The 25360-nt window shown below is 40.4% G+C and overlaps 1 protein-coding gene across 2 annotated transcripts in view; it reads right to left on the bottom strand.

Moving 5' to 3' along the window:
* Positions 1–23369, bottom strand: part of RARRES2 (retinoic acid receptor responder 2) — a 34122-nt gene extending 10753 nt beyond the window's left edge. For both annotated transcript variants that reach the window (XM_063450869.1, XM_063450870.1), the window contains exons 1-3: positions 23290–23369; positions 7293–7588; positions 4988–5092 (exon numbers count right to left, since the gene is read on the bottom strand). In XM_063450869.1, coding sequence (XP_063306939.1) covers positions 4988–5092; positions 7293–7484 — 297 coding nt within the window. In that variant the 5' untranslated portion in view covers positions 7485–7588; positions 23290–23369. The remainder of the gene's footprint in view (positions 1–4987; positions 5093–7292; positions 7589–23289) is intronic.
* Positions 23370–25360: the final 1991 nt, after the last annotated feature.

The following is a 25360-nucleotide window of genomic DNA, read 5'->3' as shown; positions in this document are numbered from 1 at the left end:
GCTATACTGTATTTTCTCCATCTACCTTCTTAGTGCTGTAGGGATTTATTTATTTAGCTAAACTGTATTTTCGGCATCTACCTTCTTAGTGCTGTAGGGATTTATTTATTTAGCTATACTGTATTTTCTCCATCTACCTTCTTAGTGCTGTAGGGATTTATTTATTTAGCTATACTGTATTTTCTCCATCTACCTGCTTAGTGCTGTAGGGATTGATTTATTTAGCTATACTGTATTTTCTCCATCTACCTTCTTAGTGCTGCAGAGATTGATTTATTTAGCTATACTGTATTTTCTCAATTTACCTGCTTAGTGCTGTAGGGATTTATTTATTTAGCTATACTGTATTTTCTCCATCTACCTTCTTAGTGCTGTAGTGATTTATTTATTTAGCTATACTGTATTTTCTCCATCTACATTCTTAGTGCTGTAGGGATTGATTTATTTAGCTATACTGTATTTCTCCATCTACCTGCTTAGTGCTGTAGGGATTGATTTATTTAGCTATACTGTATTTTCTCCATCTACCTTCTTAGTGCTGTAGGGATTGATTTATTTAGCTATACTGTATTTTCTCCATCTACCTTCTTAGTGCTGTAGTGATTTATTTATTTAGCTATACTGTATTTTCTCCATCTACATTCTTAGTGCTGTAGGGATTGATTTATTTAGCTATACTGTATTTTCTCCATCTACCTTCTTAGTGCTGTAGTGATTTATTTATTTAGCTATACTGTATTTTCTCCATCTACATTCTGAGTGCTGTAGGGATTGATTTATTTAGCTATACTGTATTTCTCCATCTACCTGCTTAGTGCTGTAGGGATTGATTTATTTAGCTATACTGTATTTTCTCCATCTACCTTCTTAGTGCTGTAGGGATTGATTTATTTAGCTATACTGTATTTTCTCCATCTACCTTCTTAGTGCTGTAGTGATTTATTTATTTAGCTATACTGTATTTTCTCCATCTACATTCTTAGTGCTGTAGGGATTGATTTATTTAGCTATACTGTATTTTCTGCATCTACCTTCTTAGTGCTGTAGGGATTGATTTATTTAGCTATACTGTATTTTCTCCATCTACCTTCTTAGTGCTGTAGTGATTGATGTATTTAGCTATACTGTATTTTCTCCATCTACCTTCTTAGTGCTGTAGGGATTGATTTATTTAGCTATACTGTATTTTCTCCATCTACCTTCTTAGTGCTGCAGGGATTTATTTATTTAGCTATACTGTATTTTCTCCATCTACCTTCTTAGTGCTGCAGGGATTTATTTATTTAGCTATACTGTACTTTCTGCATCTACCTTCTTAGTGCTGTAGGGATTTATTTATTTAGCTATACTGTATTTTCTCCATCTACCTTCTTAGTGCTGCAGGGATTTATTTATTTAGCTATACTGTATTTTCTCCATCTACCTTCTTAGTGCTGTAGGGATTGATTTATTTAGCTATACTGTATTTTCTCCATCTACCTTCTTAGTGCTGTAGGGATTGATTTATTTAGCTATACTGTATTTTCTCCATCTACCTTCTTAGTGCTGTAGGGATTGATTTATTTAGCTATACTGTATTTTCTGCATCTACCTTCTTAGTGCTGTAGGGATTGATTTATTTAGCTATACTGTATTTTCTCCATCTACCTTCTTAGTGCTGTAGTGATTGATGTATTTAGCTATACTGTATTTTCTCCATCTACCTTCTTACTGCTGTAGGGATTGATTTATTTAGCTATACTGTATTTTCTCCATCTACCTTCTTAGTGCTGCAGGGATTTATTTATTTAGCTATACTGTATTTTCTCCATCTACCTTCTTAGTGCTGTAGGGATTGATTTATTTAGCTATACTGTACTTTCTGCATCTACCTTCTTAGTGCTGTAGGGATTTATTTATTTAGCTATACTGTATTTTCTCCATCTACCTTCTTAGTGCTGCAGGGATTTATTTATTTAGCTATACTGTATTTTCTCCATCTACCTTCTTAGTGCTGTAGGGATTGATTTATTTAGCTATACTGTATTTTCTCCATCTACCTTCTTAGTGCTGTAGGGATTGATTTATTTAGCTATACTGTATTTTCTCCATCTACCTTCTTAGTGCTGTAGGGATTGATTTATTTAGCTATACTGTATTTTCTACATCTACCTGCTTAGTGCTGTAGGGATTGATTTATTTAGCTATACTGTATTTTCTACATCTACCTGCTTAGTGCTGTAGGGATTGATTTATTTAGCTATACTGTATTTTCTGCATCTACCTTCTTAGTGCTGTAGGGATTGATTTATTTAGCTATACTGTATTTTCTGCATCTACCTTCTTAGTGCTGTAGGGATTGATTTATTTAGCTATACTGTATTTTCTGCATCTACCTTCTTAGTGCTGTAGGGATTGATTTATTTAGCTGTACTGTATTTTCTCCATCTACCTTCTTAGTGCTGTAGGGATTGATTTATTTAGCTATACTGTATTTTCTCCATCTACCTTCTTAGTGCTGTAGGGATTAATTTATTTAGCTATACTGTATTTTCTGCATCTACCTTCTTAGTGCTGCAGGGATTTATCTATTTAGCTATACTGTATTTTCTCCATCTACCTTCTTAGTGCTGTAGGGATTTATTTATTTAGCTATACTGTATTTTCTCCATCTACCTTCTTAGTGCTGTAGGGATTTATTTATTTAGCTATACTGTATTTTCTCCATCTACCTTCTTAGTGCTGCAGGGATTTATTTATTTAGCTATACTGTATTTTCTACATCTACCTTCTTAGTGCTGTAGGGATTTATTTATTTAGCTATACTGTATTTTCTGCATCTACCTTCTTAGTGCTGTAGGGATTTATTTATTTAGCTATACTGTATTTTCTCCATCTACCTGCTTAGATCTGTAGGGATTTATTTATTTAGCTATACTGTATTTTCTCCATCTACCTTCTTAGTGCTGTAGGGATTTATTTATTTAGCTATACTGTATTTTCTCCATCTACCTTCTTAGTGCTGTAGGGATTTATTTATTTAGTTATACTGTATTTTCTCCATCTACCTTCTTAGTGCTGTAGGGATTGATTTATTTAGCTATACTGTATTTTCTCCATCTACCTTCTTAGTGCTGTAGGGATTGATTTATTTAGCTATACTGTATTTTCTCCATCTACCTTCTTAGTGCTGTAGGGATTGATTTATTTAGCTATACTGTATTTTCTCCATCTACCTTCTTAGTGCTGTAGGGATTGATTTATTTAGCTATACTGTATTTTCTGCATCTACCTGCTTAGTGCTGTAGGGATTGATTGATTTATTTAGCTATACTGTATTTTCTCCATCTACCTTCTTAGTGCTGTAGGGATTGATTTATTTAGCTATACTGTATTTTCTCCATCTACCTTCTTAGTGCTGTAGGGATTGATTTATTTAGCTATACTGTATTTTCTCCATCTACCTCCTTAGTGCTGTAGGGATTGATTTATTTAGCTATACTGTATTTTCTGCATCTACCTGCTTAGTGCTGTAGGGATTGATTTATGAAGCCTCCTGTCATGCTATAAAATTTACTTTTGCAGAGGAAAGAGCCAAGCTGTATGAGCTCAGCATAAATTTATAGTGGAGAAAGTCAGATGCACAGTGAGACTTTCTCCAACAGCGTTCAGCAGTTCTGGAGCATTTTTGGAGGTATCGAGTGTGTTTGGTGTGCCAGGGTTGTTGTTGGGGGGGTATCACTGATTACATCACTAGAATGGTTAGTTTAGTTGCCCGGCTACATGAAATGTGCCATTTATCTGGACTACACACATAGCAAGAATTGGGACTTTTTTCCTACATTTTTTTATATAAATTTGTGTATCAATTGATATTAACAGTAAGAACCTAGCATCCCTGCAGTCACGCCTACCCTCTACCAACTGCTGGGCCGGCATGGAAACTCGAGATGGGGAAAAGGGCATAAAATCCATGAAGTAAACATTGTACTAGGGGTCAAGATCTAATTTGGAGTAAGTTTCCATTTTCTTGCTGGAGCCCAGAGAGAACAGAAGACACAAATACTTTACTAGCAAAGTGAATAATTGGGGGTTTTGTTAATTTTTTTTTTTATATATTTTTTTATTTTTCATCTGTCTCTTGGTGTAAATAATGTGTTTATCCTCTATTGGTTTTGAAGGCACTGTGACCATTTTTGTTCATTTATTAAAGTGGATCTGTCATTTTTAGGATTCAGCATTCTCCTTGCATGGTTATTTGCGAGGTACCTCGATAGTGCTGTACTTTCGTGCATTTGTGAGAAGACAAGACTGAGGTCTATGGAGGATCCCGCAAGATTGCATCTCCTAAAACTGTGGTATCCTCCATAGACACAGCCGGAATTCCACAGCTGTCACTTGTGATGGCTGCTGGGATTGAACAAAAAATGACAAAGCTCAGGCTTTCAACATAAGACAAAGTAGTACTTTTTGGTATCTTTGGATTGAGTTGGAATCTCACTGAAACATCAACACCCTCTGGATCAGTATTTCATGAAGATTATATCGTTACGAAATACTGAAAAGTGACAGACCACTGTAATTTCTGCCTTTGTCGTTATGGTTTATTAGTCGTCCTACTTGTGTTTCGATATACTGTGCTGTCCGTACCAATCTCAGTGAAGGTTTTATTCCTTCCATAAGTGCAGAGTTTTCAACAAACCCAAACACAACATGATGTAAGCTGCACACAGTGAAACATATCCAGCAGTCATGTAAAAAACACGCAGAGCGTCTGTGAGACCATGTAACAATTACACCGTCAAATCAATGTGAACGTTCACATGTTTGCACCAGTGTGTGCACTAATGGGGGGAAACACACTGCCTCTTAAATATTAAATTAACGGCTTTAGTTTCTTTGAGAAAATGGACGTGGTCCTTCAGCTTGAGGACATTAAATCATTAATTGAAGAGTTTCTGACACTGAAAGAGTGAAAAGACCCTTTTGCCAGTCGATAGACGCTTACCGGATCTTTAGTGATCTTGCAGTCAGGTTGTTTCCACTGGTGTTTTCGGCATGTGGTTGGTTTCAGTGTAAACTGCAAATGAACAAAGGATCCGGCAGAGAATTCCTGGAATGAACAAGAAGAGGACAATGACGGCCGGATCCTGAATGTTGGCTGCTGTGGAGATCAGAGAGTTCAGGGGCAGGAGAGAAACTGGATTGAAGTAAACAGGGCTCCAATGTTCGCATGGAGTGTGACCTTGTCCATGGAGTGAGACCTTGTCCATGGAGTGTGACCTTGTCCATGGAGTGAGGCCTTGTCCATGGAGTGTGACCTTGTCCATGGAGTGAGACCTTGTCCATGGAGTGTGACCTTGTCCATGGAGTGAGGCCTTGTCCATGGAGTGTGACCTTGTCCATGGAGTGAGACCTTGTCCATGGAGTGTGACCTTGTCCATGGAGTGTGACCTTGTCCATGGAGTGAGACCTTGTCCATGGAGTGTGACCTTGTCCATGGAGTGAGGCCTTGTCCATGGAGTGAGGCCTTGTCCATGGTGTGTGACCTTGTCCATGGAGTGAGACCTTGTCCATGGAGTGTGACCTTGTCCATGGAGTGAGACCTTGTCCATGGAGTGTGACCTTGTCCATGGAGTGAGACCTTGTCCATGGAGTGTGACCTTGTCCATGGAGTGAGGCCTTGTCCATGGAGTGTGACCTTGTCCATGGAGTGAGACCTTGTCCATGGAGTGTGACCTTGTCCATGGAGTGTGACCTTGTCCATGGAGTGAGACCTTGTCCATGGAGTGTGACCTTGTCCATGGAGTGAGGCCTTGTCCATGGAGTGAGGCCTTGTCCATGGTGTCTGACCTTGTCCATGGAGTGAGACCTTGTCCATGGAGTGTGACCTTGTCCATGGAGTGAGGCCTTGTCCATGGAGTGAGGCCTTGTCCATGGAGTGAGACCTTGTCCATGGAGTGAGACCTTGTCCATGAAGTGAGGCCTTGTCCATGGAGAGAGACCTTGTCCATGGAGTGTGACCTTGTCCATGGAGTGTGACCTTGTCCATGGAGTGTGACCTTGTCCATGGAGTGAGGCCTTGTCCATGGAGTGAGGCCTTGTCCATGGAGTGAGACCTTGTCCATGGACAAGGCCTCACTCCATGGACAAGGCCTCACTCCATGGAAACATCATATTCCTGGACCATCCTGTCTTGTTCCTGATATGTAAGCACCATATTCCTTAGTAGTAAATTTATTACCTATGTTTTGAGGATTGAGCAAAAACCCTTTTTACTCCATATTTGTGAGTACATTTCCAATTATCTCTTTTTACCCTTTTGCACACTAAATATTTTTCTGTTTTTTTCCACATACTATTATGGTAAGGACCACTACCACTTACATATCTGAGAGTAAAGATTATACTACTTCACGCCAATTGGTAGGGGCCAGCTCCATAAAATGTAAGTGCATATTGATATATTATATCCACCACATCCACAAATCAAATACACTACACTATATACTGTCATCTATTTTTGTTTATATTGCATAACCTCTGGACTACTACTCATTGAATCAAGTGATACACCTCATATCCTCAGGTGGGGATTATACCACCCAGACCCACAGAAGTAGAGATTACTGATAGCTTTGTACACTGTAAGTATATCCCTCTTTATTTTTCTAAACAATACGTAGACTTACTACACCTTCTCCTTGTCTCGTTACATACTTGCCTACATTTGGAGATTTCTCAAGGCGCTGTTCCCTACATTTTATGCACACATCCTACCTCTGACTGGATGAGAGAGACTCACTGTGGCAAACCTAGCCACTTCTGGACACTTAGGGTGAATATTTTGTTAACTGTTGCTATGCTCATTTTATATGCAGTGTGTAGAATTTGTCTGAATATTATATCAGTTATGTATTTTTATGTAAAACTGTATACAGTATTTTGCTTTACGGAGAGATTATGTGATTAACAGTACATTCTTGCACAATTATCTCTCCTGTACAGCAAGGCATGCTGGGAAACAGCCTTGCAGGCTAAGTTGACAGTTGACTCCTGGAGCCGTGAATAAAATTGTCAGTTGACTCCCTGAACTGTGTTTCGTCCGGATACTGGGGGATTTGGGATATTGCCTTCTTTTCCAGCGCTTTACTTTGGATTACCTTCTATACCAGCGGAGATCTTGGGATTTAATATTGCAGCTCCGCTACACTCACCTTTCTTCCTAATTATAGAGCTGCCTCTACTGTCAAGTAACAATGAGAAGGCAAAGTATTTACATGGTCATCGACATATATCTGGCTTTTTATTACCGTTTCTGTTGCTTTAGTTATGGAGAAGACATTGAAGGCATTTTGGATGTGTTCCCTCTTGTGGAAATGTTCCATTACAATGTTGACAGCCTGTGTCTGTCTGTCCGTGAGCTCATTCTTCGGTATCTCAGCATAGACGGAGAGTGAGAGAAGGACACACACCATCCCCGGTGCTCCTGTAAATCTTGTCATCTTTCCAAATCTTCTCTGAGAACCAGGCGTTTATCCAACCCGGGCGCGTCTCCAATCCGTCCGTCCTCTCTGATATTACACTCTAGGTACGCTCTGTCCAAAAACTGAAAAAGAGACATATACCATAAACGCCATGTGTATATTTACTACACTAACCCTGCACTACTCAAAGGGCCGAGAAGTGGATTTGGGAAGAATTTCTGAATAATGCAGTCGGCACGGATTGTGGCTGGCCGGTAAACATGAAGCATAGCTGACACGGACAGGTCTGGCTAATTTTCCATTTAATGTTAAAATCCGCTGGTCAATTCTTGGTTTATTGAATAACCCTGATGTATTCAGTACAATGTTTCTGCAATACTGCAGCCTACATCTAATTATTATTATTATTATTATTATTATTGCCATTTATATAGCGCCAACAGATTCCGTAGCGCTTTACAATATTATGAGAAGGGATTTAACTATAAATAGGACAATTACAAATAAACTTACAGGAACAATAGGTTGAAGAGGACCCTGCTCAATCGAGCTTACATTCTATAGGAGGTGGGGTGTAAAACACATTAGGACAGGAATTTACAATCAAATAAGGTGGGCTGCCCTTTAGGAGAGAGCAAGAGACAGGTATGTGAGGTAGGGGTTAGTCTTGGAGGCCATAAGCTTTCCTAACGAGATGGGTTTAAGGCACTTCTTAAAAGATGCAAGACTGTAATGCAGTGGCGTACTAAGGGGGGGGCGGTCCGCCCCGGGTGCCATCCAGTAGGGGGGTGCCACACTCTTTACCTCCTGCTGGTCGTCCTCTCCCTCGCGGCTCAGGCGCTCCATGAGTGAGTCAGAGCACAGGGATGGGATTCCCAGCCTGTGTTCTGCGCCATCACTGAGCACCAGGGAGGCTGTTATGGAGTGTGCCAGCAGGGGGCGCAGAGCGTGCATTCTGCAAGATTTCTCCCCTGCGGCCACTCTGCCTGCACCTCCTGCACTGCCTGGGATGGAGAGAGACAGCCCCTGAATCACGGTAAGACAATATTATTGTAAATTCACCCTCACCCCCTCCCTCAATCACCCTGTCACCCCCTCCCTCAGTCACCCTGTCATCCCCCTCAGTCACCCTGTCATCCCCCTCAGTCACCCTGTCACCCCCTCCCTCAGTCACTCTGTCACCCCCCTCAGTCACCCTGTCACCCCCCAGTCACCCTGTCACCCCCCTCACTCACCCTGTCACCAATCACCCCCCAGTCACCCTGTCACCCCCCCTCAGTCACCCTGTCACCAGTCACCCCTCACCCTGTCACACCCTCCCTCAATCACCCTGTCACCCCCTCCCTCAGTCACCCTGTCACCCCCTCTAAATTGGTGCCCTTATGTGAGATTCCACATGTAAAGATACCAAATTAGGGTGCTGTTTAGCAGATAGCTCCCTTATTTGGTATCCTTAAATATGGCAATCCAACATCTCAGCATCTTGCCAACACTACACACAAACACATCCCTGCATTCCAATGTAAACACTACACACAAACACATCCCTGCATTCCAATGTAAACACTACACACAAACACATCCCTGCATTCCAATGTAAACACTACACACAAACACATCCCTGCATTCCAATGTAAACACTACACGCAAACACATCCCTGCATTCCAATGTAAACACTACATGCAAAAACATCCCTGCATTCCAATGTAAACACTACAGACAAACACATCCCTGCATTCCAATGTAAACACTACACACAAACACATCCCTGCATTCCAATGTAAACACTACATGCAAACACATCCCTGCATTCCAATGTAAACACTACACACAAACACATCCCTGCATTCCAATGCAAACACTACACACAAACACATCACTGCATTCCAATGTAAACACTACATACAAACACATCCCTGCATTCCAATGTAAACACTACACACAAACACATCCCTGCATTCCAATGTAAACACTACATACAAACACATCCCTGCATTCCAGTGCAAACACTACATACAAACACATCCCTGCATTCCAATGTAAACACTACACACAAACACATCCCTGCATTCCAATGTAAACACTACAGACAAACACATCCCTGCATTCCAATGTAAACACTACAGACAAACACATCCCTGCATTCCAATGTAAACACTACACACAAACACATCCCTGCATTCCAATGTAAACACTACACACAAACACATCCCTACATTCCAATGTAAACACTACATGCAAACACATCCCTGCATTTCAATGTAAACACTACACACAAACACATCCCTGCATTCCAATGTAAACACTACACACAAACACATCCCTGCATTCCAATGTAAACTCTACACACAAACACATCCCTGCATTCAATGTAAACACTACATGCAAACACATCCCTGCATTCCAATGTAAACACTACACACAAACACATCCCTGCATTCCAATGCAAACACTACACACAAACACATCCCTGCATTCCAATGTAAACACTACATACAAACACATCCCTGCATTCCAGTGCAAACACTACATACAGACACATCCCTGCATTCCAATGTAAACACTACACACAAACACATCCCTGCATTCCAATGTAAACACTAAAAACAAACACATCCCTGCATTCCAATGTAAACACTACACACAAACACATCCCTGCATTCCAATGTAAACACTACACACAAACACATCCCTGCATTCCAATGTAAACACTACATGCAAACACATCCCTGCATTCCAATGTAAACACTACATACAAACACATCCCTGCATTCCAGTGCAAACACTACATACAAACACATCCCTGCATTCCAATGTAAACACTACACACAAACACATCCCTGCATTCCAATGTAAACACTACACACAAACACATCCCTGCATTCCAATGTAAACACTACATGCAAACACATCCCTGCATTCCAATGTAAACACTACACGCAAACACATCCCTGCATTCCAATGTAAACACTACATGCAAACACATCCCTGCATTCCAATGTAAACACTACACACAGACACATCCCTGCATTCCAATGCAAACACTACACACAAACACATCCCTGCATTCCAATGTAAACACTACATACAAACACATCCCTGCATTCCAATGTAAACACTACACACAAACACATCCCTGCATTCCAATGTAAACACTACATACAAACACATCCCTGCATTCCAGTGCAAACACTACATACAAACACATCCCTGCATTCCAATGTAAACACTACATACAAACACATCCCTGCATTCCAATGTAAACACTACACACAAACACATCCCTGCATTCCAATGTAAACACTACACACAGACACATCCCTGCATTCCAATGCAAACACTACACACAAACACATCCCTGCATTCCAATGTAAACACTACATACAAACACATCCCTGCATTCCAATGTAAACACTACACGCAAACACATCCCTGCATTCCAATGTAAACACTACATACAAACACATCCCTGCATTCCAGTGCAAACACTACATACAAACACATCCCTGCATTCCAATGTAAACACTACACACAAACACATCCCTGCATTCCAATGTAAACACTACACACAAACACATCCCTGCATTCCAATGTAAACACTACATGCAAACACATCCCTGCATTCCAATGTAAACACTACACGCAAACACATCCCTGCATTCCAATGTAAACACTACACGCAAACACATCCCTGCATTCCAATGTAAACACTACACGCAAACACATCCCTGCATTCCAATGCAAACACTACACGCAAACACATCCCTGCATTCCAATGTAAACACTACATACAAACACATCCCTGCATTCCAGTGCAAACACTACATACAAACACATCCCTGCATTCCAATGTAAACACTACACACAAACACATCCCTGCATTCCAATGTAAACACTACAGACAAACACATCCCTGCATTCCAATGTAAACACTACAGACAAACACATCCCTGCATTCCAATGTAAACACTACACACAAACACATCCCTGCATTCCAATGTAAACACTACATGCAAACACATCCCTGCATTCCAATGTAAACACTACACGCAAACACATCCCTGCATTCCAATGTAAACACTACACGCAAACACATCCCTGCATTCCAATGTAAACACTACACGCAAACACATCCCTGCATTCCAATGCAAACACCACACGCAAACACATCCCTGCATTCCAATGTAAACACTACACACAAACACATCCCTGCATTCCAATGCAAACACTACACACAAACACATCCCTGCATTCCAATGTAAACACTACACACAAACACATCCCTGCATTCCAATGTAAACACTACACACAAACACATCCCTGCATTCCAATGCAAACACTACACGCAAACACATCCCTGCATTCCAATGTAAACACTACACGCAAACACATCCCTGCATTCCAATGTAAACACTACACACAAACACATCCCTGCATTCCAATGTAAACACTACACGCAAACAAATCCCTGCATTCCAATGTAAACACTACACACAAACACATCCCTGCATTCCAATGTAAACACTACATGCAAACACATCCCTGCATTCCAATGTAAACACTACACGCAAACACATCCCTGCATTCCAATGTAAACACTACATACAAACACATCCCTGCATTCCAATGTAAACACTACACGCAAACACATCCCTACATTCCAATGTAAACACTACACGCAAACACATCCCTGCATTCCAATGTAAACACTACACGCAAACACATCCCTGCATTCCAATGTAAACACTACATACAAACACATCCCTGCATTCCAGTGCAAACACTACATACAAACACATCCCTGCATTCCAATGTAAACACTACACACAAACACATCCCTGCATTCCAATGTAAACACTACAGACAAACACATCCCTGCATTCCAATGTAAACACTACAGACAAACACATCCCTGCATTCCAATGTAAACACTACACACAAACACATCCCTGCATTCCAATGTAAACACTACATGCAAACACATCCCTGCATTCCAATGTAAACACTACACGCAAACACATCCCTGCATTCCAATGTAAACACTACACGCAAACACATCCCTGCATTCTAATGTAAACACTACACGCAAACACATCCCTGCATTCCAATGCAAACACTACACGCAAACACATCCCTGCATTCCAATGTAAACACTACACACAAACACTTCCCTGCATTCCAATGCAAACACTACACACAGACACATCACTGCATTCCAATGTAAACACTACACACAAACACATCCCTGCATTCCAATGTAAACACTACACACAAACACATCCCTGCATTCCAATGCAAACACTACACGCAAACACATCCCTGCATTCCAATGTAAACACTACACGCAAACACATCCCTGCATTCCAATGTAAACACTACACACAAACACATCCCTGCATTCCAATGTAAACACTACACGCAAACACATCCCTGCATTCCAATGTAAACACTACACACAAACACATCCCTGCATTCCAATGTAAACACTACATGCAAACACATCCCTGCATTCCAATGTAAACACTACACGCAAACACATCCCTGCATTCCAATGTAAACACTACATACAAACACATCCCTGCATTCCAATGTAAACACTACACGCAAACACATCCCTGCATTCCAATGTAAACACTACACGCAAACACATCCCTGCATTCCAATGTAAACACTACACGCAAACACATCCCTGCATTCCAATGTAAACACTACACGCAAACACATCCCTTCATTCCAATGTAAACACTACACGCAAACACATCCCTGCATTCCAATGTAAACACTACACACAAACAGATCCCTGCATTCCAATGTAAACACGACAGACAAACACATCCCTGCATTCCAATGTAAACACTACAGACAAACACATCCCTGCATTCCAATGTAAACACTACAGACAAACACATCCCTGCATTCCAATGTAAACACTACAGACAAACACATCCCTGCATTCCAATGCAAACACTACACACAAACACATCCCTGCATTCCAATGTAAACACTACACACAAACACATCCCTGCATTCCAATGTAAACACTACACACAAACACATCCCTGCATTCCAATGTAAACACTACACACAAACACATCCCTGCATTCCAATGTAAACACTACACGCAAACACATCCCTGCATTCCAATGTAAACACTACATGCAAAAACATCCCTGCATTCCAATGTAAACACTACAGACAAACACATCCCTGCATTCCAATGTAAACACTACACACAAACACATCCCTGCATTCCAATGTAAACACTACAGACAAACACATCCCTGCATTCCAATGTAAACACTACAGACAAACACATCCCTGCATTCCAATGTAAACACTACAAACACATCCCTGCATTCCAATGTAAACACTACACACAAACACATCCCTGCATTCCAATGCAAACACTACACACAAACACATCCCTGCATTCCAATGTAAACACTACACACAAACACATCCCTGCATTCCAATGTAAACACTACAGACAAACACATCCCTGCATTCCAATGTAAACACTACAGACAAACACATCCCTGCATTCCAATGTAAACACTACAGACAAACACATCCCTGCATTCCAATGTAAACACTACAGACAAACACATCCCTGCATTCCAATGTAAACACTACATACAAACACATCCCTGCATTCCAGTGCAAACACTACATACAAACACATCCCTGCATTCCAATGTAAACACTACACACAAACACATCCCTGCATTCCAATGTAAACACTACAGACAAACACATCCCTGCATTCCAATGTAAACACTACAGACAAACACATCCCTGCATTCCAATGTAAACACTACACACAAACACATCCCTGCATTCCAATGTAAACACTACATGCAAACACATCCCTGCATTCCAATGTAAACACTACACGCAAACACATCCCTGCATTCCAATGTAAACACTACACGCAAACACATCCCTGCATTCCAATGTAAACACTACACGCAAACACATCACTGCATTCCAATGTAAACACTACATACAAACACATCCCTGCATTCCAGTGCAAACACTACATACAAACACATCCCTGCATTCCAATGTAAACACTACACACAAACACATCCCTGCATTCCAATGTAAACACTACAGACAAACACATCCCTGCATTCCAAAGTAAACACTACAGACAAACACATCCCTGCATTCCAATGTAAACACTACACACAAACACATCCCTGCATTCCAATGTAAACACTACATGCAAACACATCCCTGCATTCCAATGTAAACACTACACGCAAACACATCCCTGCATTCCAATGTAAACACTACACGCAAACACATCCCTGCATTCCAATGTAAACACTACACGCAAACACATCCCTGCATTCCAATGCAAACACTACACGCAAACACATCCCTGCATTCCAATGTAAACACTACACACAAACACATCCCTGCATTCCAATGCAAACACTACACACAAACACATCCCTGCATTCCAATGTAAACACTACACACAAACACATCCCTGCATTCCAATGTAAACACTACACACAAACACATCCCTGCATTCCAATGCAAACACTACACGCAAACACATCCCTGCATTCCAATGTAAACACTACACGCAAACACATCCCTGCATTACAATGTAAACACTACACACAAACAGATCCCTGCATTCCAATGTAAACACTACACGCAAACACATCCCTGCATTCCAATGTAAACACTACACACAAATACATCCCTGCATTCCAATGTAAACATTACATGCAAACACATCCCTGCATTCCAATGTAAACACTACACACAAACACATCCCTGCATTCCAATGTAAACACTACATACAAACACATCCCTGCATTCCAATGTAAACACTACACGCAAACACATCCCTGCATTCCAATGTAAACACTACACGCAAACACATCCCTGCATTCTAATGTAAACACTACATACAAACACATCCCTGCATTCCAGTGCAAACACTACATACAAACACATCCCTGCATTCGAATGTAAACACTACACACAAACACATCCCTGCATTCCAATGTAAACACTACAGACAAACACATCCCTGCATTCCAATGTAAACACTACAGACAAACACATCCCTGCATTCCAATGTAAACACTACACACAAACACATCCCTGCATTCCAATGTAAACACTACATGCAAACACATCCCTGCATTCCAATGTAAACACTACACGCAAACACATCCCTGCATTCCAATGTAAACACTACACGCAAACACATCCCTGCATTCCAATGTAAACACTACACGCAAACACATCCCTGCATTCCAATGCAAACACTACACGCAAACACATCCCTGCATTCCAATGTAAACACTACACACAAACACATCCCTGCATTCCAATGCAAACACTACACACAAACACATCCCTGCATTCCAATGTAAACACTACACACAAACACATCCCTGCATTCCAATGTAAACACTACACACAAACACATCCCTGCATTCCAATGCAAACACTACACGCAAACACATCCCTGCATTCCAATGTAAACACTACACGCAAACACATCCCTGCATTCCAATGTAAACACTACACACAAACACATCCCTGCATTCCAATGTAAACACTACACGCAAACACATCCCTGCATTCCAATGTAAACACTACACACAAACACATCCCTGCATTCCAATGTAAACACTACACACAAACACATCCCTGCATTCCAATGTAAACACTACACACAAACACATCCCTGCATTCCAATGCAAACACTACACGCAAACACATCCCTGCATTCCAATGTAAACACTACACGCAAACACATCCCTGCATTCCAATGTAAACACTACACACAAACACATCCCTGCATTCCAATGTAAACACTACACGCAAACACATCCCTGCATTCCAATGTAAACACTACACACAAACACATCCCTGCATTCCAATGTAAACACTACATGCAAACACATCCCTGCATTCCAATGTAAACACTACACGCAAACACATCCCTGCATTCCAATGTAAACACTACATACAAACACATCCCTGCATTCCAATGTAAACACTACACGCAAACACATCCCTGCATTCCAATGTAAACACTACACGCAAACACATCCCTGCATTCCAATGTAAACACTACACGCAAACACATCCCTGCATTCCAATGTAAACACTACACGCAAACACATCCCTGCATTCCAATGTAAACACTACACACAAACACATCCCTGCATTCCAATGTAAACACTACAGACAAACACATCCCTGCATTCCAATGTAAACACTACAGACAAACACATCCCTGCATTCCAATGTAAACACTACAGACAAACACATCCCTGCATTCCAATGCAAACACTACACACAAACACATCCCTGCATTCCAATGTAAACACTACACACAAACACATGCCTGCATTCCAATGTAAACACTACAGACAAACACATCCCTGCATTCCAATGTAAACACTACAGACAAACACATCCCTGCATTCCAATGTAAACACTACACACAAACACATCCCTGCATTCCAATGTAAACACTACACGCAAACACATCCCTGCATTCCAATGTAAACACTACATGCAAAAACATCCCTGCATTCCAATGTAAACACTACAGACAAACACATCCCTGCATTCCAATGTAAACACTACACACAAACACATCCCTGCATTCCAATGTAAACACTACAGACAAACACATCCCTGCATTCCAATGTAAACACTACAGACAAACACATCCCTGCATTCCAATGTAAACACTACAGACAAACACATCCCTGCATTCCAATGTAAACACTACACACAAACACATCCCTGCATTCCAATGTAAACACTACACACAAACACATCTCTGCATTCCAATGCAAACACTACACACAAACACATCCCTGCATTCCAATGTAAACACTACACACAAACACATCCCTGCATTCCAATGTAAACACTACAGACAAACACATCCCTGCATTCCAATGTAAACACTACAGACAAACACATCCCTGCATTCCAATGTAAACACTACACGCAAACACATCCCTGCATTCCAATGTAAACACTACACACAAACACATCCCTGCATTCCAATGTAAACACTACAGACAAACACATCCCTGCATTCCAATGTAAACACTACACACAAACACATCCCTGCATTCCAGTGCAAACACTACATACAACACACACCTCTGTATTAAAACATCACCATTATATATAACCACACCACTGCATCTCGCCAACACTACACACAAAAGCATGCCTGCATTAAAATGCCAACACTACATACAAACACACCCATTCATTCACTCACACTTACTCCATACAAAAGCATGCTTACATTGAAACATGCAAGCACTGCTCAATGCTACATACATTAAAAAAATTGTGGGTGTTTTGTACATTTTAAAGTGCAGGGGGTGCCAAAACTAGGACCCGCCCCGGGTGCCATATGCTCTAGGTACGCCCCTGCTGTAATGTCCCATTGTACAGCGCTACGGAATTTACTGGCGCTAGATAAATAATAATAAAATAATAATAATGTTCAAGCCTGCTGTAGGTTTGTAAAAAATAAAATGATATTGAATTATCTCGCAGCAGGGGTAGCTTTACTGGGTCGTGTTTGTATCAGCATGAATTTTCGCAATATCAGCTGGTCCTTTATGACTCTGTAAAGAAATGTCAATGTCAGCCTGATTGTCACCCCTTTTTCCCTGGCAACCTATTAGGTGAAAATACCTTTAGCTTCCCTTATTGCACAGTGTGTTTAATTTAAACTTTCACATTCCCTGTTGATTGCCTGCTAAAGACTGCAGCAGCCTCTTGTGTGTGATTAATTAACAGAGCAGGAAAAAAGATCTTCCAAAGTAAACACACTGTGCTGTAAGCGAAGCCAAGACTCTGTTACAGGAAGTGTTTTGGAAGGCTGTGTTAGATAACTGACGGGGAGGTGGACTAGAGTTGTATAAACAAAGTAATTAACTCCTAAATGGCAGGGACATGATCTATACACCAACACTGCTTCATTAGCTAAAGTTGTTTTGGTGTTTAGGGTGTCCAGTTGAGTGCATGTGATATGAGTTTGGCCTCGTAGTCAGTCTGTATTTTTCTCCATGTACAAATCTGTCTGCATTTAAAAAAAAGTATAAAAAAGTGCGTAATTTACTATAAATATAATAAATATAATACTTGTCTCTGTAAGTAGTGTTGGTGCGTGGAGTGTCTCTATAAGTAGTGTTGGTGCGTGGAGTGTCTCTGTAAGTAGTGTTGGTGCGTGGAGTGTCTCTATAAGTAGTGTTGATGTGTAGAGTGTCTATGTAAGTAGTGTTGGTGCGTGGAGTGTCTCTATAAGTAGTGTTGGTGCGTGGAGTGTCTCTGTAAGTAGTGTTGGTGCATGGAGTGTCTCTATAAGTAGTGTTGGTGCGTGGAGTGTCTCTATAAGTAGTGTTAGTGTGTGGAGTGTCTCTATAAGTAGTGTTGGTGCATGGAGTGTCTCTATAAGTAGTGTTTGTGCGTGTAGTGTCTCTATAAGTAGTGTTGGTGCGTGGAGTGTCTCTATAAGTAGTGTTAGTGCGTGGAGTGTCTCTATAAGTAGTGTTGGTGCGTGGAGTGTCTCTGTAAGTAGTGTTAGTGCGTGGAGTGTCTCTATAAGTAGTGTTGGTGCGTGGAGTGTCTCTATAAGTAGTGTTAGTGTGTGGAGTGTCTCTATAAGTAGTGTTGGTGCGTGGAGTGTCTCTATCAGTAGTGTTAGTGTGTGGAGTGTCTCTATAAGTAGTGTTTGTGCGTGTAGTGTCTCTATAAGTAGTGTTGGTATGTGGAGTGTCTCTATAAGTAGTGTTGGTGCATGGAGTGTCTCTATAAGTAGTGTTTGTGCGTGGAGTGTCTCTATAAGTAGTGTTGCTGCGTGGAGTGTCTCTATAAGTAGTGTTAGTGTGTGGAGTGTCTCTAAGTAGTGTTGGGGCGTGGAGTGTCTCTATAAGTAGTGTTTGTGCATGTAGTGTCTCTATAAGTAGTGTTGGTATGTGGAGTGTCTCTATAAGTTGTGTTGGTGCGTGGAGTGTCTCTATAAGTAGTGTTTGTGCGTGGAGTGTCTCTATAAGTTGTGTTGGTACGTGGAGTGTCTCTATAAGTAGTGTTGGTGCGTGTAGTATCTCTATTAGTAGTGTTGGTACGTGGAGTGTCTCTATAAGTAGTGTTGGTGCGTGTAGTGTCTCTTTAAGTAGTGTTGGTACGTGGAGTGTCTCTATAAGTAGTGTTGGTGCGTGTAGTGTCTCTTTAAGTAGTATTGGTGCGAGTAGTGTCTCTATAAGTAGTGTTGGTATGTGGAGTGTCTCTATAAGTAGTGTTGGTACGTGTAGTGTCTCTATAAGTAGTGTTGGTACGTGGAGTGTCTCTATAAGTAGTGTTTGTGCGTGTAGTGTCTCTAAGTTGTGTTGGTACGTGGAGTGTCTCTATAAGTAGTGTTGGTGCGTGGAGTGTCTCTATAATTAGTGTTTGTGCGTGTAGTGTCTCTATAAGTAGTGTTGGTACGTGAAGTGTCTCTATAAGTAGTGTTGGTACGTGGAGTGTCTCTATAAGTTGTGTTGGTACGTGGAGTGTCTCTATAAGTAGTGTTGGTGCGTGGAGTGTCTCTATAAGTAGTATTGGTGCGAGTAGTGTCTCTATAAGTAGTGTTGGTGCGTGTAGTGTCTCTATAAGTAGTGTTGGTATGTGGAGTGTCTCTATAAGTAGTGTTGGTGCGTGTAGTGTCTCTATAAGTAGTGTTGGTACGTGGAGTGTCTCTATAAGTATTGTTTGTGCGTGTAGTGTCTCTAAGTTGTGTTGGTACGTGGAGTGTCTCTATAAGTATTGTTGGTGCGTGGAGTGTCTCTACAAGTAGTGTTTGTGCGTGTAGTGTCTCTATAAGTAGTGTTGGTACGTGAAGTGTCTCTTTAAGTTGTGTTGGTACGTGGAGTGTCTCTATAAGTAGTGTTGGTACGTGGAGTGTCTCTATAAGTTGTGTTGGTACGTGGAGTGTCTCTATAAGTAGTGTTGGTACGTGGAGTGTCTCTATAAGTTGTGTTGGTACGTGGAGTGTCTCTATAAGTTGTGTTGGTACGTGGAGTGTCTCTATAAGTAGTGTTGGTACGTGGAGTGTCTCTATAAGTTGTGTTGGTACGTGGAGTGTCTCTATAAGTTGTGTTGGTACGTGGAGTGTCTCTATAAGTAGTGTTGGTACGTGGAGTGTCTCTATAAGTTGTGTTGGTACGTGGAGTGTCTCTATAAGTAGTGTTGGTACGTGGAGTGTCTCTATAAGTTGTGTTGGTACGTGGAGTGTTTCTATAAGTAGTGTTGGTACGTGGAGTGTCTCTATAAGTTGTGTTGGTACGTGGAGTGTCTCTATAAGTAGTGTTGGTACGTGGAGTGTCTCTATAAGTTGTGTTGGTACGTGGAGTGTTTCTATAAGTAGTGTTGTGATAACTCGGGGATAACTTGAAGCCTATAAACTTTTAACTAGATCACAAATTTAATTATGCTTCAACTCCCATACTGCCCAGTAAGCAACAAGCACAGTTTTTATTCTTTTATCTGCATCTTGACAAAAGAGTAAGCGAAGCCAAGACTCTGTTACAGGAAGTGTTTTGGAAGGCTGTGTTAGATAACTGACGGGGAGGTGGACTAGAGTTGTATAAACAAAGTTAATTAACTCCTAAATGGCAGGGACATGATCTATACACCAACACTGCTTCATTAGCTAAAGTTGTTTTGGTGTTTAGGGTGTCCAGTTGAGTGCATGTGATAGGAGTTTGGCCTCGTGGTCAGCAGGGCCGGATTAACATAGGGGCTGATGGAGCTGCAGCTCCAGGCCCAGGCCCATGGATTAGGCCCATTGATTAAAAAAAAAAAGAAAAAGTTTTTTTTACATTTTTTTTTACACACTACTCTTAGGGTTGCCAGGTATTTCTCATGTATTTCTTATGGTTGCCAGGTATTTCTCAGAAGTATTTCTAGGGGACACTGGGCGACATGGGGACACTGAGACACTAGGGGACACCAAGAGACATGGGGACACTGTCCATAGTGTTCCAGTGTCCGTAGTGTTTCAGTGTTTCCTAGTCTCCCAAAGTCCCCTAGTCTCCCAGTGTCTCAGTGTCCCAATGTCTCCCAGTGTCTCCATGTCTCCTAGTGTCTCAGTGTCCCCTAGTATAAAAGAAAAAATCTCAGGAACTTGCTGTGATAGATTTAAGCAGGTTTATTGGACACCGCAATGTTTTTACCTGTACCCAGGTCTTTATCAAGTCTCTAGTGTCCCCTATGTATCACAGTGCCTCAGTGCCCCATGTCTCCCAGTGTCCCCTTGTGTCCCAAAGTCACCCAGTGTCCCCATGTGTCCCAGTTTCCCCAAGAGTCTCAGTCTCCCCAGGTCTCCCAGTGTTTCCTAGTATTTCAGTGTCCCTATATCTCCCAGTGTCCCAATGTCCCCTAGTGACATGGGGACACTGGGACACTGGGAGACATGGGGACACAAACACTAAGGGACTGGGAGACATGGGGACACAGACATTCCCCCTTTTTGTGTATGTTCGCCCCTTTCGGCAGTTCTGGTTATGTGATTTGTGTCAGTGGCCCACCCTTTTACCCCGCCCATAGACTTCCTGCTTTACTGGACACTGCTGTTAGGGGGTATGGGTTTACTTGAAAGAGGAAAGCATGAGATTAGCATAGGGTATGTGTTTTCTCATAGCTGCATCCTATGAGTTTCCCTCCAGCGCCATCTCCATCAGATACATGACGCTTAGGAGGTAGGACTGTTTTAGTGTTTTTGGTCAATAAGATTTTGTAATTAGGCCCATTATAATTGTCAGCACCAGGCCCACTGGGCTCTTAATCTGGCCCTGGTGGTCAGTCTGTATTTTTCTCCATGTACAAATCTGTCTGCATTAAAAAAAAGTATAAAAAAGTGCGTAATTTACTATCAATATAATAAATAAATATAAAATCTTAGTGAGCAGCTGGCTCTGCTTAAAGTGAATTTAATACTTCTAAAAGTGATACAAATTCAGACTGCAGCGCCTATACAAATTAAGTGCATCCAACTGTAAAGAAATTAGGAAGTGAATTATAGTTTGAAATATATTTTACCATCTGCACTAATGTGTACTTTTTCTTTCTAGTTTTTAAGGTTTTTTGTTCTGTTAAGTATTTTATTAACACAATTTGAACTCTTTGCTTTCTCCAGCATCGGCACTTTATTTTAATGGTGGTTTGATATTTAAAGCACAAGGAATTATTAAAGACACTTATTGTGTAAAACAGGTTTTGAGTGATGAAGTTCTATGCACCAATTATATGGTTACTAAGCAACAAGCACAGTTTTTATTCGTTTATCTGCATCTTGACAAAATGGCGAGTTGTGACTAATTTCTGGAACTCTAAATTAGCGGGAAGATTGAGAGGTACTCTCTGGGCTCCCTCCTGGGGACCACATTGCTGGATAAATAGCTCCCCCATAACGGCAGAACATTACTTCCTGTACCGAATGGGAGTGAAATCTCTCCAATCATGTTTTACACCTTAGTACATGTCCCTCAGTAACTACAAGTATTTACCGGTCACGAGTCAGATTATTGTGGAAGAGAGATTTTACCTGGTTTGTACACGGCTAAGGGGGCCTACACAGCCACGCATTGTTCTTCAAACCCAGAAATAGGGAGAAATGACAAATAAATGGCTAATTTTCTACCATAATGGAGTATCTGGAATAATTCCTGGCTTAATGAAATTGCCCCTGAGATTTGATAATTACCCCTTGTACTCAAAGCACGTACGGATTGCGCTGCGTCAGTGCTGTTAGTAAAGTATTAGTTTTACCTCTGATCCACCGGGCGAGGAAGGAAGAAAACAGCCTCAGCTCCCAGCGAGAAATAACAATGCTTTCCCTTTCTGTGTTTGGAATATAATCTGTAGCAGCCTCGTGATCAGGGGAACCAATCCTGTCTCAGACTAAAACCAGGAAGAGTTTTTTCACATCCAGAAAGATTCCTCAAACTGACACAAAGTTCAAAACAACACATTAATCAAACCGACGTAACACTAAGAGTAAAATACCAATCAAACCAGCACTAAACTAAGAATAAAATACTAATCAAACCAGCACTAAACTAAGAATAAAATACTAATCAAACCGACGCTAAACTAAGAATAAAATACCAATCAAACCGACGCTAAACTAAGAATAAAATACCAATCAAACCGACGCAAAACTAAGAATAAAATACTAATCAAACCGACGCTAAACTGAGAATAAAATACTAATCAAACCGACGCTAAACTGAGAATAAAATACTAATCAAACCGACGTTAAACTAAGAATAAAATACCAATCAAACCGACGCTAAACTAAGAATAAAATACTAATCAAACTGACGCTAAACTAAGAATAAAATACTAATCAAACCAACGCTAAATGAAGAATAAAATACTAATCAAACCGACGCTAAACTAAGAGTAAAATACTAATCAAACCGACGCTAAACTAAGAGTAAAATACTAATCAAACCGACGCTAAACTAAGAGTAAAATACCAATCAAACCGACGCTAAACTAAGAATAAAATACCAATCAAACCGACGCTAAACTAAGAATAAAATACCAATCAAACCGACGCTAAACTAAGAGTAAAATACTAATCAAACCGACGCTAAATGAAGAATAAAATACTAATCAAACCGACGCTAAACTAAGAGTAAAATACTAATCAAACCGACGCTAAACTAAGAGTAAAATACCAATCAAACCGACGCTAAACTAAGAATAAAATACCAATCAAACCGATGCTAAACTAAGAGTAAAATACCAATCAAACCGACGCTAAACTAAGAGTAAAATACCAATCAAACCGACGCTAAACTAAGAATAAAATACTAATCAAACCGACGCTAAACTAAGAATAAAATACCAATCAAACCGGCACTAAACTAAGAATAAAATACCAATCAAACCGACGCTAAACTAAGAATAAAATACTAATCAAACCGACGCTAAACTAAGAATAAAATACTAATTAAACCGGCACTAAACTAAGAATAAAATACTAATCAAACCGACGCTAAACTAAGAATAAAATACCAATCAAATCGACGCTAAACTAAGAATAAACTACTAATCAAACCGACGCTAAACTAAGAGTAAAATACTAATCAAACCGATCCCGAAATAAAATACCAATCAAACCGACGCTAAACTAAGAATAAAATACTAATCAAACCGATCCCGAAATAAAATACCAATCAAACCGACGCTAAACTAAGAATAAAATACTAATCAAACCGACGCTAAACTAAGAATAAAATACTAATTAAACCGGCACTAAACTAAGAATAAAATACTAATCAAACCGACGCTAAACTAAGAATAAAATACCAATCAAATCGACGCTAAACTAAGAGTAAAATACTAATCAAACCGACGCTAAACTAAGAATAAAATACTAATCAAACCGATGCTAAACTAAGAATAAAATACTAATCAAACCGACGCTAAACTAAGAATAAAATACTAATTAAACCGGCACTAAACTAAGAATAAAATACTAATCAAACCGACGCTAAACTAAGAATAAAATACCAATCAAATCGACGCTAAACTAAGAGTAAAATACTAATCAAACCGACGCTAAACTAAGAATAAAATACTAATCAAACCGATCCCGAAATAAAATACCAATCAAACCGACGCTAAACTAAGAATAAAATACTAATCAAACCGATCCCGAAATAAAATACCAATCAAACCGACGCTAAACTAAGAATAAAATACTAATCAAACCGACGCTAAACTAAGAATAAAATACCAATCAAACCGACGCTAAACTAAGAATAAAATACTAATCAAACCGACGCTAAACTAAGAATAAAATACCAATCAAACCGACGCTAAACAA

Source organism: Pelobates fuscus, chromosome 4 (assembly GCF_036172605.1).
Source record: "Pelobates fuscus isolate aPelFus1 chromosome 4, aPelFus1.pri, whole genome shotgun sequence".
NCBI lineage: Eukaryota > Metazoa > Chordata > Amphibia > Anura > Pelobatidae > Pelobates > Pelobates fuscus.
Note: the sequence above shows the minus strand (reverse complement) of the source record. Positions and strands in the feature narration are given on the sequence as shown.